This window comes from Suncus etruscus, chromosome 11 (genome assembly GCF_024139225.1).
Source record: "Suncus etruscus isolate mSunEtr1 chromosome 11, mSunEtr1.pri.cur, whole genome shotgun sequence".
NCBI lineage: Eukaryota > Metazoa > Chordata > Mammalia > Eulipotyphla > Soricidae > Suncus > Suncus etruscus.
The window spans coordinates 10172196-10187775 of record NC_064858.1 but is presented as its reverse complement, the minus strand read 5'-3'; the positions used below and the strand labels follow the sequence as shown (position 1 = coordinate 10187775).

General features: G+C 56.6%; 1 protein-coding gene across 1 annotated transcript; it reads right to left on the bottom strand.

Moving 5' to 3' along the window:
- Nucleotides 1-2731: 2731 nt before the first annotated feature.
- On the bottom strand, nt 2732-14448 carry TMC3 (transmembrane channel like 3). Its single transcript, XM_049782868.1, has 22 exons — nt 14308-14448; nt 13744-13875; nt 13063-13138; nt 12728-12809; nt 10627-10733; nt 10317-10415; nt 9891-10033; nt 9641-9788; nt 9463-9506; nt 9234-9381; nt 8809-8918; nt 8333-8411; nt 7264-7461; nt 6797-6925; nt 6636-6703; nt 6194-6322; nt 5651-5761; nt 5130-5255; nt 4718-4796; nt 4345-4387; nt 3916-4045; nt 2732-3502 (listed from the first exon to the last, which is right to left on the bottom strand). The coding sequence occupies exons 1-22, from the start codon at nt 14394-14396 to the stop codon at nt 2836-2838; spliced, it is 2937 nt and encodes a 978-aa protein (XP_049638825.1). The 5' UTR covers nt 14397-14448; the 3' UTR covers nt 2732-2835.
- Between the last annotated feature and the right edge of the window lie 1132 nt (nt 14449-15580).

Below are 15580 nucleotides of genomic sequence, written 5' to 3'. Positions count from 1 at the left end.
CTCCCCTCCTCGCCCCGCCCCTCCTGCTTGGCTTGCTCTGCGGAGGCTCAGGTGGGGCTAAGTGAAAACATGTAAGCTGGTCCTACCGGGTCCCTCCTTCCCTCCAGGCCCGCGCTGCCATGCAAGGGGCCCAGCACCAACCTACGGTTGGTTAGTCAGGCAGGTCTCCGATGAAGAGCTGGTGGCTGATTTGTTTGTTTTTGTTTTGGGGGGGTCACACCTGGCGGTGCTCAGGGGTTACTTCTGGCAGGCTCAAGGGACCATATGGGATGCCAGGATTTGAACCACCATCCTTCCTGGGTTGGCTGTGTGCAAGGCAAACGCCTTACCACTGTGCTATCCCTCAGGCCCCTGGCAGCTGATTTGTTTGCGGAGAGTGGACTTTCCCCTGACAGTGCAGGTGGGACCAGGTCACACTGGCAAGGAGACCCCTAGGAGGCAAAGGTTCTAGAGTCCTGGCAGCGTGAAGCATGGGCCCTGCCAAGAGAGGAGCAAAGTCAAATTCACAAGACGACAAGCAGAAGGAGCCCCAGGCAGCCTTGCTGGGAGCAGGAAGATGTAGGAAGAGACCTGAAAGCGGCTGCACCCGTACATCATGTGCCTGGAGTGAGCTCTAGGCCAAGCACTCAGGGCACAGGGAATAGGCCGCGGCCAGGAGCTGCTCGTGATGAGCTGAGTGGGGGTCAGCCATGCCAGATCCCAGCGCCCTTAGTAGAGGATAAGAGCTGGTGGATCTGCTGGCCAGAGTGGTCCTGGGCACCGTGTGCAGCCTCACCACAGTCCTTTCCAAGCAGATCAGCATAGGCATTCATTAGAGCACTAAGAGTCATAAATGGACCTTGTGTTTGTGGACATATCTTGATTTCCACCTGTGGGAAGGCAGAGCAAGGAGCTGTATATGTGCGTTCTTGCATATGTGTGCATATGTGTGTGATGCCAAAGGGTGTTTTCTTCTCTTTTCTTCCCCCCCACACCACCTCGTTGTTATTTGAATTACACGCAGTTATCTGTGAAGCTAAACGGACACATTCAACACTTTAAGGTGTTCTGAGCTGCGTCTCGGTTGATTCTCCAGAGCTGTGTGTGTCTCAGGAGTTCCCAGGGTTTGTTACCATTAGAACTGAGTCTGGGGAGAAAAGATCAGGAACAGAAACCGAGGGAAGGGCTAAGGTTCTCTGTCGAGACACCAACAATCGAGACTGTCACACGGGTCAAAAAGAAGCATGAAAAACTTCTACACGGGGGCCGGAGTGATAGCACAACTGTAAGGCGTTTGCCTTGCACTAGGCCAACATAGAAGGGACCCTGGTTTGAATCCTGGCATCCCATATGGTCCCCTGACCCTGCCATTAGTGAATTCTGAGCGCAGAGCTAGGAGTAACTCCTGGGCGCTGCCGGGTGTGACCCCAAAACAAAACAAAAAACAAAAACAAACAAACAAAAAAAAACAATGCACCAACAGAGAAACTTGATTCATTTCTCCCAGACCTGGGCATTTTTTTCTGGCCTGGCTCAACGTGGGGGACAGAGGGAAAGGGAAAGCTGTGGATAAGTCTTATAAGTGTTCTGAGAGGGGTCTCCTGCCATTGGTGGGAATAGGAGGAAGAGGGCAGCCTTTGAACAGAGCCCTTGCACTGGGGTGCCCAGTTCCTTTGTCTCCTCTTACTGGAATGGCTCTGGAAGTATTTCAAATTGGGGGAGGAGAGTGTGTCCACAGCTTCCAGCTTAAACCACCACCATGGCAGTAAGGGCAAAGCCAAGGGTTCCAGGGCTCTGTGGCTCAGCATGTTTTGGGGCGGGGGGTGTTCCTATGAACTGGCAGCTAGTGGTTCTCAGGGATTTGGCACCCATAAACAGGCTCCCGTTAGTAGGAGATACCATGCCCTGAGGTTGGGGGGCAGCAGAGAGGCAGAATGATATCATGGTTCAAGAAGTCACGAGAGAGGAATTTATTCTACTAACAGACGAGGCGTCGTACTGTCTGGGGCTGTTTCACACACACACACACACACACACACACACACACACACACACACACACACACACACCCGGAGCAGAGAGACAAGTGGCGTTGTGGTGATGCAGTTTCACACACTCTCAGAGTGAGTCAAAGAATGCAGACAGACTTGGTACACTCTCGCACACGCCCACAGCAGGGCTGGCGTAGGTTGCAAGGGCCAAGCCTGCAATGGTTTCACAACACAATGAAGGGGATGGAAATACAATGTCAAGAGCAGTTGCAATGTGGGTGTTGGGGGCAGGCACATAGAAGTCTGTATTTACTCTAACCTCGGGCTCCATCTAAACTACAGATTCACCGCAGATTCACGGCAGGTCCAGTGCCTGAAGCTGGTGGTGTTCCCAGGGATCAAAAGGGCACCATAGGTGCTGCCAGCACCTGCCTGAACCCCCGCATCAGCTCAGCGGTACCAGTTTCAGATCAGACCGAGTTGCCCAGAAGTGGGTGTTAGAGGCCAACCTGGCTCCACCACTGGGCACTGCCCAAGTCAGCCAAAGGTCAGTTCACTCAGGTTTGCTCCTTGCGCAGAAAGGCTCCCACTCAGGGCCCACCTAGTGTCCACCATCCCTGTCCACTCAGCCCTGGTCCTGGGGTCCAACCCCTGCCCCTGCTGTGGGCATGATCTGTCTGGATTGAAAGGCTAAAGGTTGGCAAACAACCACCCAGGATGGCCTGGTGCTGGGTCACAGGTGAACCCCCGTGAATGAGTGAGCAGTTTCTGGGACCACTCTGCTGCTCATTGGCTGCCTGTGTCCAGGAGTCCAGACAGCCCAGCTCTGCAGCTGGTCATGAGCCTCAGAAGGGGATTCTGGGGCCTAGACATAGGAGCAGACCAGGTCCTGGGCAGCCACAGGAACCTGCCTCCAGGACTGCGGGTGCCAAGGTGGGGGGATCCCCTCCCAGTGGGGCCTGGCCTGGGGGGTAGAACCCATAGACTGCAGGTCACTGCTGGATACCGAGTCGGACTCTGTGAGGGCAGGTGCAGCCCGGGGTCTCCAGGGGTACTGGGGGTGTCTGCCACGTGACTTCCTGTGCAAAGACACTGGTCGGCTGGGCGGACCTAGGTCACCATTCCAAGAGGTGGAGAGTCCCTTTCCCTGGCACCTGGGTGCTCGGTGTGAGCTGGCATAGAATCGGGGCACCCTGGGTAGATCTGCTAGGGAGCTTGGGTGGAGAGGCCGGGGACTAAGCCCTGCCCTGAGGATCTCCTCTTCCTCCCCTTCTTCCTCACTAGGTGCTGAGGAAATTGCCCACCAGGAGGCCCAGGGCACACTTCGCCTCATGGTGTTGGGGGACAGCACGATGATGTCCCCCGAGCTGTTGATCCTGAAGCGGCTTTTGGGCCAGAGAGACCCATGAGGTCTCAGGCGACGCCGGCAGCCTTTCCTGGAGGGAGGGTCTGAGCGAGCCTGGGTGTGGGACTGGGCCAGTGTCCCCCGACTGGGAAGGTTCCTATTATGGGTGCTTGGAGCACGTGAGCACCTGTGGCACAGAAGGACCTGGGAAGAATTCAGTCGTGCTGGGAAACACCCAGGACACAGAACATAGGGACCAGTGAGCATGGTCCTGCCTGAGCCAGAAGGCTCGGCTGCACAGATGCTGCAGGCACGGGTCTGAGCATGAGCCATGGGACCCCCGGAGGAAGTGTGGCTGAGAGCAGGGATGTGCCTACCTGGACATCTCTTTCTGGGGGCAGGAGATGTCACAGACGCATCACAACTCCTCACCCAGGACTTGGACGCTAGATCTAAGCTGTGCCCTGACCTCCTGCCAACAAAGTCTGAGCTGGAAGGCTCTGTCCCCAGGTCCCTGCCTGCCGCCCCACTCACTTGCTGAAGTCACATTCCCTCCAGGACTCCCAGGATCCCATGGTGCTGGGATGACCAAGCTCTTACCTCCCTTTTGGGGAGCAGGTGCTGATTCTGTGGCAGCTGTTCTGGGATGTGTCCAGGGGATCAAGCTGGGAACCAAGCCTACTGCCCCTCGGAAGCTGCTCCATGCTCCCCTCCTGGCTATGGGTCTGAGCTGTAGAGTGAGGGGATGAGAACAGCTCTCAGATGGTCATATAGATGGAGCCCTGTCCCCTCAGCAAAACAAATGTGCCTCCGTATCCCCCAGTGAGGCAGACAAGCCTCCCCACCCCACACCTCCAGCACAGGCCTCGGGCTGTGGGGGACACGTGAGACTGAGCAGGGGTTTGCCTATGGGAGCCCCAAGTTCCCTCCCAGCTTGGTAAGTTCCTGAGCACTGCTGGCCCAGGCAGATGTGGTCCGACGTGATGCCTAAGACCCGTGTGCCCATCCATGCCTACTGCCCACTCCTACCTCCCACCAGCAGTGCTAGCTTCTTCCTGCCGCCTGACTGTGCCTGGAATGCAGAGACAGCGACAGTGCAGGGTTGGCAGGGAAGGTCCAGGAGGGGTTACAAAGGGAAAGTTTCCTCAGACACAAAAGGGAGACCAGAAAGGGGGTCCCTTCCCCCAATGTCCCTCAGTCCTCTCCAAATTAGGGCAGTGAAACTGGCTTCTGGGGGAAAACCCAAATGGTGCCAGACTGCAGGGGGCCACATTGTTCTGGCCACCTGGGTCATGGGGTAGGGACAGGGGAGTCCAGATCCTCCACCCCCAAAATGCAACCTGGTCCTGGGGGAGCAGGAAAGGGGGTCTCAGTGGTCTGAGTAGGGTCCCTGGGCACTCACGTCTTGCACCTGTGCCCGGAGCTGTTGGTTGCTGAGCTTCAGAGAGCGAGCGATGCTTTGCAGATAGTAGATGAGCATGCTGGGTGCAAGGGCACTACTCAGCCCACCCAGTGCTGTGGCTCCAGGCCAGAGGGGGCACCCTACACTGGCCCAGGACAGGGAATGCGGTGCACCCTCAGGCCCACAGGGGGTGCTCCACCCTGACCCAGGACAGGAGCTTCAGTACGTTCTCAGTCCTGCAGGGGGCTCTAGGCACCGACACCTTCTGTGCCTCAGCTGCCTTGCAAGATCCCCGGAATTGGTGTCTCCCCCTAGAGGGCAGTGGGACTGCTGGGAGGAGGAATTGGCCTCCGTGGGGGATGCTAGGAACCCAGGAAGGGTCAGAGGAAGGGAGCCCAAGGCCCAGACTCACAGGAGCAGCAGCATGGCTGGTAGAATCACCACGGGGCTGGTAGCGTAGCCTAGCACGGAGCCCACCCAGGTGGGGAAGTCCTCAGCCACAGTCTCGGCCACCACATCGTACATCTTCTCCTGGCCACTGTGGGTGAGGCCACAGTCAGGGGACACAGGCCCACACCGGACACTCCTGTTCAGAGCTCACTAGAGGGCCCAGGTGACAATCCTGTCAGTGGGGGGCCATGGCATGAGACTAGGGGGCCAGCCAGTGAGTGGGCTGGGGGCCACAGGAAGAAAACAGGGCAATGAGATGGTTGAACACTCCTGGTTGAACTGGGAGCAGGAAGATTCAGAGAGGATTTGGGGGGACAGGGAGCAGGAAGTGTGGAGTAGGGGAATAGGAAGTTTGAAGTAGGAATCAGGGTATAGGAAGCTGGGAGCAAGAACCAGGAACTTGGAAGCTTGGAGCAGGAAGTGCAGAACAAGGAACAGGAAGTGTGGGACAGGATTTCATGGGGAGAGTTGGGGAATACCCACCTGAATGGGCCGCAGTGCGGGGACGGCCTGTAGCGGACAATGGCGAAGACCGTGGGCAGCAGGCACAGGAAGAGCATGAATAGGAGCGTAGCAAGGTAGAAGTTGTTGGACCTGTGATGAGGGAAGCTTCTGGAATGAGGGCACCCCTGAGTTTTCCAGGACCCTCAAAATCAGGTGCCCCATCTACCCAACTCCTCAACACCAGCTGGGCCAACATCTCAGCCAGAACAAGGGGCCTCTGGCTTTCCAGGAAGTTCTGGGGCCCCTTCCAGTCAGTCAGGGATGGGCAGGACTCCCTAACTGTGCTCAGGCTCTAGCACACGAAGCCTGGGCCCTTGATCCCTGAAGCATGTCACCTCCTAGCCCCTCATTTTATCCCTGCCTGAGGTGCTGGAAGCCCAGTGTTGTCTGTGGCTTTTGCATTAGGGGTTACTTGTAAGGTTTTGTGTGTGTGTGTGTGTGTGTGTGTGTGTGTGTTTTTCCTGTGGGAGGACTGCCTGGAGGAGGGGCATGTGGGTGGCGACCCTCCTCCTCCTTGCTCACCTGGAGGCTCGGAACACTTGCTGGTGGGGCACGTTGCAGGTGAGCACAGCCCAACTGCGCAGGTACATGAGTCCAGTGAGTTTGAGGACATTGAGGGCAGGGAGACATGGGGAGAAGAAGGCGCCCAGCCTGGAGGTGGAGGGAGCAGGGGTCAGCAGGAGAGCCAAAAGGCTGGGGTGGGGGTTGTCCCAGTCCACATGAAGCCCTGAGCCCCCGGGAGGTGTGGGGTGAGGGTAGGATGAGCACTCCCTTCTTTGGAAGCCCCAGACTCAGCACCAAGTCCTCCTGGAGCTTCTTAGGCCCACAGTATTCGATCTGGGCCATGATCCTCGGTGATCCTAAGATGGACCATCGCCTTCCTCCTACTTCCTACTACTGTAGGCACAGGGACAAACACCCTGGGAGAAGCAGGGGTGGGGGAGCAGAGCCACCCAGCACCCACCAAATCATGCCCTGGTTGTAGACCAGATGCAGGACGTTCTCAGCGATCTTGAATTCTCCATACTCAGGCTGTGGGGCAGAGGCAGGTGTGAGCAGGCGGGCAGGCAGGAGGAAACCTCAGGTCTGCCTGTCCCGCCCCCCTAGGGTTTGTATCCCACGCACAAACTTGTTTTCAAGGTCCCAGCACCAGTAGTCGCTGAGGAAGCGCACGACCAGGCCTCGGGCAAAGTCTATGAGCAGCACGCTGGCCACGGTGAAGAGTAGGTCAACCACCAATAGTTTCAGCAGCTCCTGACGTGGAGGGGGCCCATGAGATGCTGGGGGACACCACCTGTCCCCACTGTTTCCCCTGGGCACCTGGTGTGCTCCCAGTCAGTTCTGTTGGTTGAACTTGGAGCCCCAAGGCTGCCTGCCCTGGTCCTTGGGGATCCTGGTGGGAGGCAGTGGTTCCAGCCTTGATCCCTCATTTGTCCCTGCGCCTGAGCCATGTCACAGATTAGCCAGCATAGGGCCTGGGTGTGTGTGAGGCACCTTTGCTCTCACTGCCACTTCTCTGCAGTCTGGTCCCCAGCAACCATCCCTGATTCTCCTGCAAATAGGGTGGGGGTCTGGGCTATGGGGGCACATACCTGCCCCACGTAGGTCTCCCAGCATGGGCCTGGGGGACTCTGGGATGGTGTGGTGGTGCTGTTGGCTTCCAGAAGGGGCATCCTGGGGGCCCCTGAGCTGTTTCCCGGGAGCCCTGACCACCTCTCTCCTGTGGGAGCTGTGCCAGTGGCCAGGACAGTGTCTGTCCAAGAAGCTGTGTTGTTCCTTATGGCTGTGGCCTGGAAAGGAGAGGAAGGGAAGCGCTCTGGGTTTAGGGCCTCAGACACATGGGCACAGGGGATGCCTGTGGGGGAGTCCATGGGGGGGGGGAACCCAGCAGAGGCTGCTGGGAACTCATCTTTTTTTTTTTTTTTTTGGTTTTTGGGCCACACCCAGCGGTGCTCAGGGGTTATTCCTGGCTGTCTGCTCAGAAATAGCTCCTGGCAGGCACAGGGGACCAGATGGGACACCGGGATTCGAACCAACCACCTTTGGTCCTGGATCGGCTGCTTGCAAGGCAAATGCCGCTGTGCTATCTCTCTGGGCCCGTGGGAACTCATCTTAGTCCTCCTTACACGAAGGCCTGAGCAGCCTCAGGAGCTGCTAGCAAGCCTGGTTGCCTCCCTCCTCCTGAGCTAAACTTTTCCCCAGGGGGGTCCATACAGACTCACCCCAGCCCCATCCTCAACCCTGGACTCAGGGAAAGAACCACATGAGCCGAGTTCTGAGCTCAGTGAAGGGAGAAAGAGAGAGAGGGAGCAGAGACCAGCAGGAAGGGTCATTCTGGAGTATGCATGTATGTGTGTGAGCATGTGCTAGGGTACATACACATGAGATCATGTGTCATCCTGCATGTGCCAGTGGGCATGTATGGGAGTGCTGCATGCACACATGTATGTGCTGTTGTGTGCATGTAAGCATATGCACATGTGTGGGCAGCTAAAGGCGAGTTTACATGTATGACTGTGTATATCTGACCACATGTGTATCTGACCTGGTATGTATCTGACTGTGTGTATCTGGCCGTATGTGCATGTATCTGAACATATATGCATGTATATGACCACATGTGAGTGTATCTGACTGCGTGTGCATCTGACCAGCCCTCACCTGGGTGTTCATGCTGTTCACCTTGTCCAGGAGAGCTATGATGAGGCTGTACAGGTTTCCCAGGTACAGAACCAGCACCCTGTGGGGCCCAGACACATGAGGCCCCCAACAGGTATGGAGGCGTGAGGGGGCTGACAGCAACCACCAGCATCCCCGAAGACTCACAGACATGAGCCTGCACCCCACCAGGCTGAAGCAGGTCACAGAGAAGCCACAGCTCCTAGTCTCCCAGGAGACTCTTTCCAGGGCCCACTGCACCCCCCTACACTCCTGTGCTCAGCTCTGCACTGCAAGTGATCCCCTAGAAGGCTACCTCCTGCCCCCACACTTGAGACCTTGCCAGACAGACGCCACCGGACCTGGGAACCTCGTCTCCTGCACCGCCATCTTGCTGCTGTGGGGACCTAGGTGACTCTCTATGCTCACGGACGTCCCCACCTCCTCATTCCTCTCCCATCTGCACACCCCATGCCCACCTTGCCAGCTGGATGCGCAGCATGGTGCGGGGGTGGTAGCGTTCCAGGGCCCCGATGAGGTCAAAGGCAGATGGGGCCAGCATAGTCACTAGGGAGACCACCACACTCACCTGGGGAGGGCGGCGGGGGGGATGGCAAGAGGAGGGAAGGGAGGACGAGGGGAGGAGGTTAGGGAGGAAGGAGAGGGAAGGGAGAGGAAGAAGGGGTGGAGGAGGAGGGAGAGGTTGAAGAGGAGGAAGGGGAGGAGGAGGAGGGGTGGAGGAAGGGGAGTGATGGTGAGGAAAGAGAAGAAGGGGAGGAGAGAGGAGGAGGGCGAGGAGGGTAAAGAGGTGTAGAGGGGAGGAGGGGAGGGAGGAGGCACCTTCTGGAAGCCTCCAGGGCCCCGAAGACCCAGCCAGGCCCTTCTGGGGTGTGGAGGCCAGTACCTCATTCTTCTCCCAGAGTGTGAGCTCACGCTGCGCCCGCTCCAGCCGCTGGGCACGGCCCACCACGAAGTAGATGAGAAAGATGCTGCCAGCCAGCGAGAGCAGCACCAGCACGTTGGCCACGACCCGCAGGCACACGGTCACGACCCTGCAGCAAGAGGGGGCAGGGTGCAGCCCAGAGGCTTGGCAGGGGTGGGGGTCTGTCCCTGGGCCCCGGGTCTCTACTCACAGGTTTTTGTTTCTCTTCTTCTCCTGTTCCTCCAGAATTGCCTCCTGAAAGACAGACACCGTGGACAGATGCTGTGTTTAGGAGGGATGCAGGTCTGGTTCTTGGGGTCCCCACCATGGTGCCCTGGGGACTTTTATGAGGTATGGGGTAGGTGCCTCAGACACACAGCCCCCCTCACCCGAATGCTGTTGACAATGGCGGCCGTCTTGCTCTCAGCAGCCTCAGGGTTCCCAATGAGGTAGTCCCAGGCACAGAAGACGCGCCAGCAGAAGGTGTAGCTCTCATCCGAGGCTCCAGCCAGGCTGCTGCTTGAGTTCTTGGCCATCCTGGGGGGCAGACAGGCCTCTCAGCACACACACACACACGCCTTTGCAAACTGGCAGATGTCCCAGTCCCTTAGATCTGCAACTCCGGGGCCCGGTGCCTACTTCCTCAGGAGCACCACGAAGCTGTAGGCGAACATGGCCATGCCTGCCAGGAAGTAGGCCAGGGGCAGCTGGTAGCCCACTTGACCGATGCGACGTTCCCGGCCGTAGTAGCCATAGAAGAGAGCGGAGTACTGCAGGTAGCCCTGCGAGGCAGGGAGGAGGCAAGTGGTACTGTAGGTGAGGTGGAGCAAAGGGGATTATTGCAGTGAGGCAGAAGTACTGCAGTAGGGGGAGTGCTGTGGGTGAGGGAGCACTAATGGCAAGGGGGGAGTACTGTAGTAAGGGGGAGTGTGGTGGTAAAGGGGGAGTGTGGTGGGTAAAGGGGAACTACTCTAGTAAGGGGGCAAAGGAAATATGTAGGTAAGGGGGAGAACTGTGGTATCCCTGGGATGTTGCTGACCCCCACCCACGTGCCCCCAGCCTCACCCCCAGGGACCACACGGTGTCCAGGTCTTGGGCAGATGCCACATGCTCCGGGGGGACTCTCTTTCTGGCAGTACTCCCAAAGGGCTGCCCGGCGATGAGCTGGGAGGGCAGGGCTCAGTTATCCTGGGGCTCAAGGTCGTAAAGAGTCCCTGTGGGGTCCCCAGCATACGAACTGACTGCCCTGATGGTCCCTGGGTCCATCACCCAGAGGAGCCATATGAGGGTCTGACCCAGAGCTGGGGCTGGTGGCTGGACTGGCTCCCCACAAGATCAGTGGCAGGGGGTACCCTGACACCTCTGAAGCCCTTACCTCGGGGATGACAACAAAGGCGCCCATCATCACCGATAGCACAACATTGACTCCAAATAGCCACCGCAGGAAGATGAAGTAGGAGGCAACGCTGGAGCCAAAGTGACCTGGAAGGGATGACAGAGAAGTCAACTGCACCCCACAATGGGTCTGGGTTCTGTCTGCCAGCAAGATGGGCAGGAAGAACCCAAACCCCACATTCAACATGGCTCCTCTTCCCTTCAACTCCCTCCTCCACCTCTTCCCTACACCCTCCTTATACTCTTCTCCTTCTCCTCCCTACATCCTTCTCCCTCTCCTCCTCTCTAAACCCACCCTCCTCCCTCTCTCTCCTCTTCTGTCTCCTCCTTCTCCTTGTCCCCCTGGGACTCTGCTCTGTTCTGTCCAAGGTCCTGACAATCCTTTGGTTCCTGTGTCTGTTTCAAGGGTCAATGCTGGTTCTGACAGAACCTGGGCAAAGTCCCGGGAACCCCACTCTGTGCATCCACCCAGTGAGGGTCCTATACTGACCTACACTGACCCACATTGGCCGCTGCAAGAGCGTCTCGCTCCATTTAACACGAATCCCAGATGAGATACAGAGAAGTGAGGTGGGGGTACTTTGGAGCTGATGTCTGGCAAAGGGTCATATGTTTACTTATTTTTGTTTTGCGGCTATACTCAGTGGTGCTCAGGGCTTACTCCTGGCTCTGAGCTCAAGGAATCACTTTGGCAGTGCTCAGGGAATCCTATGGGATGCTGGAGATTAAATCTGGGTTAGCGGTGTGCAAAGCAAACACTCTTCCCTCTGTGCTATTGCTCCAGCCCTGCTAGGCTTATTTTTATTTTATTTTATTTTATTTTTGGATTTTGGGTCACACCCAGTGGTGCTCAGGGGTTACTCCTGGCTCTGTGCTCAGAAGTTGCTCCTGGCAGGTTTTGGGATCATATGGGATGCCGGAATTTGAACCTGGGTCTGTCCTGTGTTGGCCACATGCAAGGCAAATACCTTACTGCTGTACTATTGCTCCAGCTTCCTGTTAGGTTTATTTTTATTTATTTATTTATTTATTTATTTATTTATTTATTTATTTTTGGTTTTTGGGCCACATCCGTTTGACTCTCAGGGGTTACTTCTGGCTATGTGCTCAGAAATCGCCCCTGGCTTGGGGGGACCATATGGGACGCCGGGGGATCGAACCGCGGTCGGTCCGTTCCTTGGCGCGCTTGTAAGGCAGACACCTTACCTCTAGCGCCACCTTCCCGGCCCCTATTTATTTATTTTTGTTTTGGAGCCACACCTAGTGGTGCTCAGGGGTTCCTCCTGGCTCTACACTCAGAAATCACTCCTGGCAGGCTTGGGGGACCATATAGGATGCCGGGGATTGAACCTGGGTCCATCTCAGGTTGGCTACATGCAAGGCAAAAGCCTTACCACTGAGCTATCACTCTGGCCTCCTGTTAGGTTTATTTAATTAAATTAATTAATTAATTAATTTTTTTGGTGGTTTTGGGTCACACCTGGCAGTGCTCAGGGTTACTCCTGGCTCCATGCTCAGAAGTTGCTCCTGGCAGGCACGGGGGACCCTATGGGATGCCAGGATTTGAACCACCGTCCTTCTGCATGAAAGGCAAACGCCTTACCTCCATGCTATCTCTCCGGCCCCCTGTTAGTTTTATTTTAAGGAAGAGTCTTCCTTGGCTCTCCATACAGACTTAGAGCATGTTTGTCCGCTGAGAAGAAAACCTTGGAGTGCCTCGGAGAAATGACTCCTTGGGCAGGGGCTGGTGCCTAGGCATTGCCATACCAGATCAAGGGACCCTCCCCTGTACAGCCCTTCACCCTCCACTCTGGCTCTGAGCAACTCCAGGGCTCCCCTGGGATTGAGTCTGAAATCAGGCCATGGGCACAGGTGTCTTTCTCCCAGCAGAGTCTTCTAGAAACAGTTCAAGGCTGGTCCATCCAGGGGAGGCTGCTTCAGGCAGCCCCCAGGGCACAAACCTGAGGCTCATCCTCTGAAGAGAAGCCTAAAGAGATCAAAGCCTCCCTTTTCTGAGGCCTGAGGCATCGCTCCTTGCGATGGTCTTATCCAGACCCTGCACCCCTCTCAGATGTACTTACTCTCAATTTTCTTTATTCTCACTTCCCAGGGGATGAAGAGGGCAGCAAAATTAGAGGCAAGACGCAGGAGCCTCCTCCAGAGCTGGGGGAAGGGAGGAAGTTGAGGTCCGGGGGCACCCCAACCCAACGCTCCAGGATCCCCTTGGGCACGGGGCACCACGATGAGCCACGCCGACACCTGGGCCTGAACTCTGGTCCCAGGAGGGCATTAAAGAGGCAGCTAAGTCCAGGACAAATCGCTGGCCATGGACAGGGGGTTCAGTTTATTTCACACTGGCCAGAAGTAACAGGTGGGGTTGGGGTTCATCTCTCTGACCTGGGTGTCCGGCCCTCACCTCGCTGCCTGCCGCCTGGTAGCCACGAGTCCTGGTGAGTCTCCCCTCAAACCTGAGTACTGTCTCCTTGGCGTGTCTGAGGAGAAGGACGGGGATGCCTGTGAGTGCAGCATAGCCAGAAGGTGCCCCAAAGTGTGTCCCTGGATAACCTCAGCCACAGCGGAGGGTTCTCACAGAGGAATCCCCCTGGGGGTGATGGGCCAGGGAGCTGCCATCCACTTCTTCCTACTCTCACCTGAACCCACAGAACTCACAGAACTAGCCCCAGTCTGGCAAATACTGGCAACTGTCAGTCACTGTCACAGCCGGTTCCACAATGGATGCCCTCCTCTCACCCTGCATTGGGGTCCCTGTTCACTATCTTCCCCATAGATAGAGATGGGGGCTTTCATGCCTGGGTGGGCGAGGGGCACTGGCCCGAGGCTAAGACTCAGGATTCTCAGCATTCTCGCCTGCCAGTCTACAGTCAGAGATCAGGACATGAGGCCCCAGGCCCAGGCCACCATCCCTATGGGGTCTCAAGAGCACATACTGCACTGGGCGGCACACACATGCACATATCACATACATGCTCACACATAGACATGCAGGGAAGCTGCCCTCAGGTCCACAGACTGAAGGGCCCTATGTCCCTTCAGGATCCCTCACTGTCCCCCTTTCAGGGCCCCACATTGTCCTTACCTCAGAGCCCGAAGCTTCTGCGTCATGGTCCAGGGCCGGCAGCGAATGTTGGCCACCAGATCCTTCTGCAGCTGGAGATTCTGGAAGATTCTCTCTGGGTCGCTGCTGTCCTCTGCATCCACACTGGTGCCACTGTAAAGGTGACTCCAGATGGTCAGTGAAACTGTGACCCCAGTTGCATGGGTCAGTTGCAGGGACCCTGACTGGGGGACCCTCGGGGCCACGCTTTGTCAGTGCTGACTCCTCTGGGGACACAGACTCCCTCCTCAAGCTCAGTGAGGAGGATTTGGCTATGGGTGAGCTGGGGAGTAGTGCTGGTGGGGAGGCCCCCACAGAGAGGTGAGTGAGCCCTTAGTGTCCGATGCACAGGGAGAAATTCCCTGGTACCCCCCAAATCTACCACCCTCTGTTTTCAGCAGAGCTGCCAACACCCACAGGGTGTCCAAGGCCCCATCCTATGCCAGCCTTGTGCTCCTGGCATCAGCCCCTGGGTGGAGAGCGAGTAGGTGACCGCAGATATAGGCCTGGCTAGGTGCCCCATACCCCGGGGTGTGGGTTGCTCACCCAAGCAGTAGGGCATCCGGGCACAGGTGGTGGTGACTGGCATGTCTGCGGATGCTCTGGCGGCGCTGGGACCTCCTGGCAGGTTTCATGGGGAGGCTGGGGTGGGCAGGAGCCAGTACAGTTCTCCGAGGTTTCTCTGGAGAAAGGTGGCAGCTGCCCAGGGCAGGGAGCAGGGAGAGGTGGAGCTCATCATAGGCATCAACCACTGGAGCTGATTGGTCAGTGTAAAGCAGGGAGGAGGTGGGGTGTGTGTGTGGGCAGAGCTGAACGCTGGGACCCTAAGTTCACAAAACACCTAAGGTCTGGGTCACTCGCCATCTGCACCTGATGCCAGGGCCCCCTCTGGGCCTGAGAGGCACCTTTGCCATTTGATGTTTATCCGGCATCTGCGCAGCTTGTGTGGGAGCAAACTGAGACATTTCTAGGTCCACAGCACAGGGACACAAACATTTTGCTCTTTAGGCTGACTCATGGTTCTGATGGTCCAGGTAAGATGGAGCCACATTTAATATACGAGTCAGAGTCAAGAAGGTATTTAATATACAAGTCAGAGAGTTACGAAGATAAATAAGAATGATTACTGATTTGATTGTTTGTTATGGGGCCACACCCAGCTGTGCTCAGGGCTTCCTTCTGGCCCTGGACTCAGAGATCCTTCCTAGCAGGCTCAGGGGACCTTGTGAGGTGTTGGGTATCAAACCTGGTTGGCTGCGTTGTTAGACAAGCCGCCTCCCTGCTGTGCTATTGCTTTAGCCCCTGATTACTAATTTTAAATGAATTCGTTATCCCAAATTTTGCTTATTAAAAGTGATGAATGAGGTCAGAGCAGTGGCGTAAGTGGTAGGGTGTTTGCCTTGCACACGTCTGACAGACCGCAGACATCTAGGACAGACCGCAGTTTGATCCTCTGGTGTCCCATATGGTCCCCCAAGCCAGGAGCGATTTCTGAGAGCAGAGCCAGGGTAACCCGAGCGTCACCATATGTGGCCCAAAACCAAAAAAAAAAGATGGATGCCTAATCGACAGTGTGAAATCATTGAATACTTAAATGCAAACTAGAGGTGGCCAAAATTGCAGAGGAAACGCCTCTTTCAGAACTCAGAGCTTTCTGCTCTTAAACAATATGTGCCTTTCTTTGCACTGGTATGTTTTGTGGTTTAACTCATGCATAAATCTTTAGCTTGGTTTTTGGGTCACATCCAGCCCTGCTCAGGGGACTTTGCACTGACCACCCCCTCCGGACCCAGCATCCCAAGCCCCTCTTGGCTCGGCC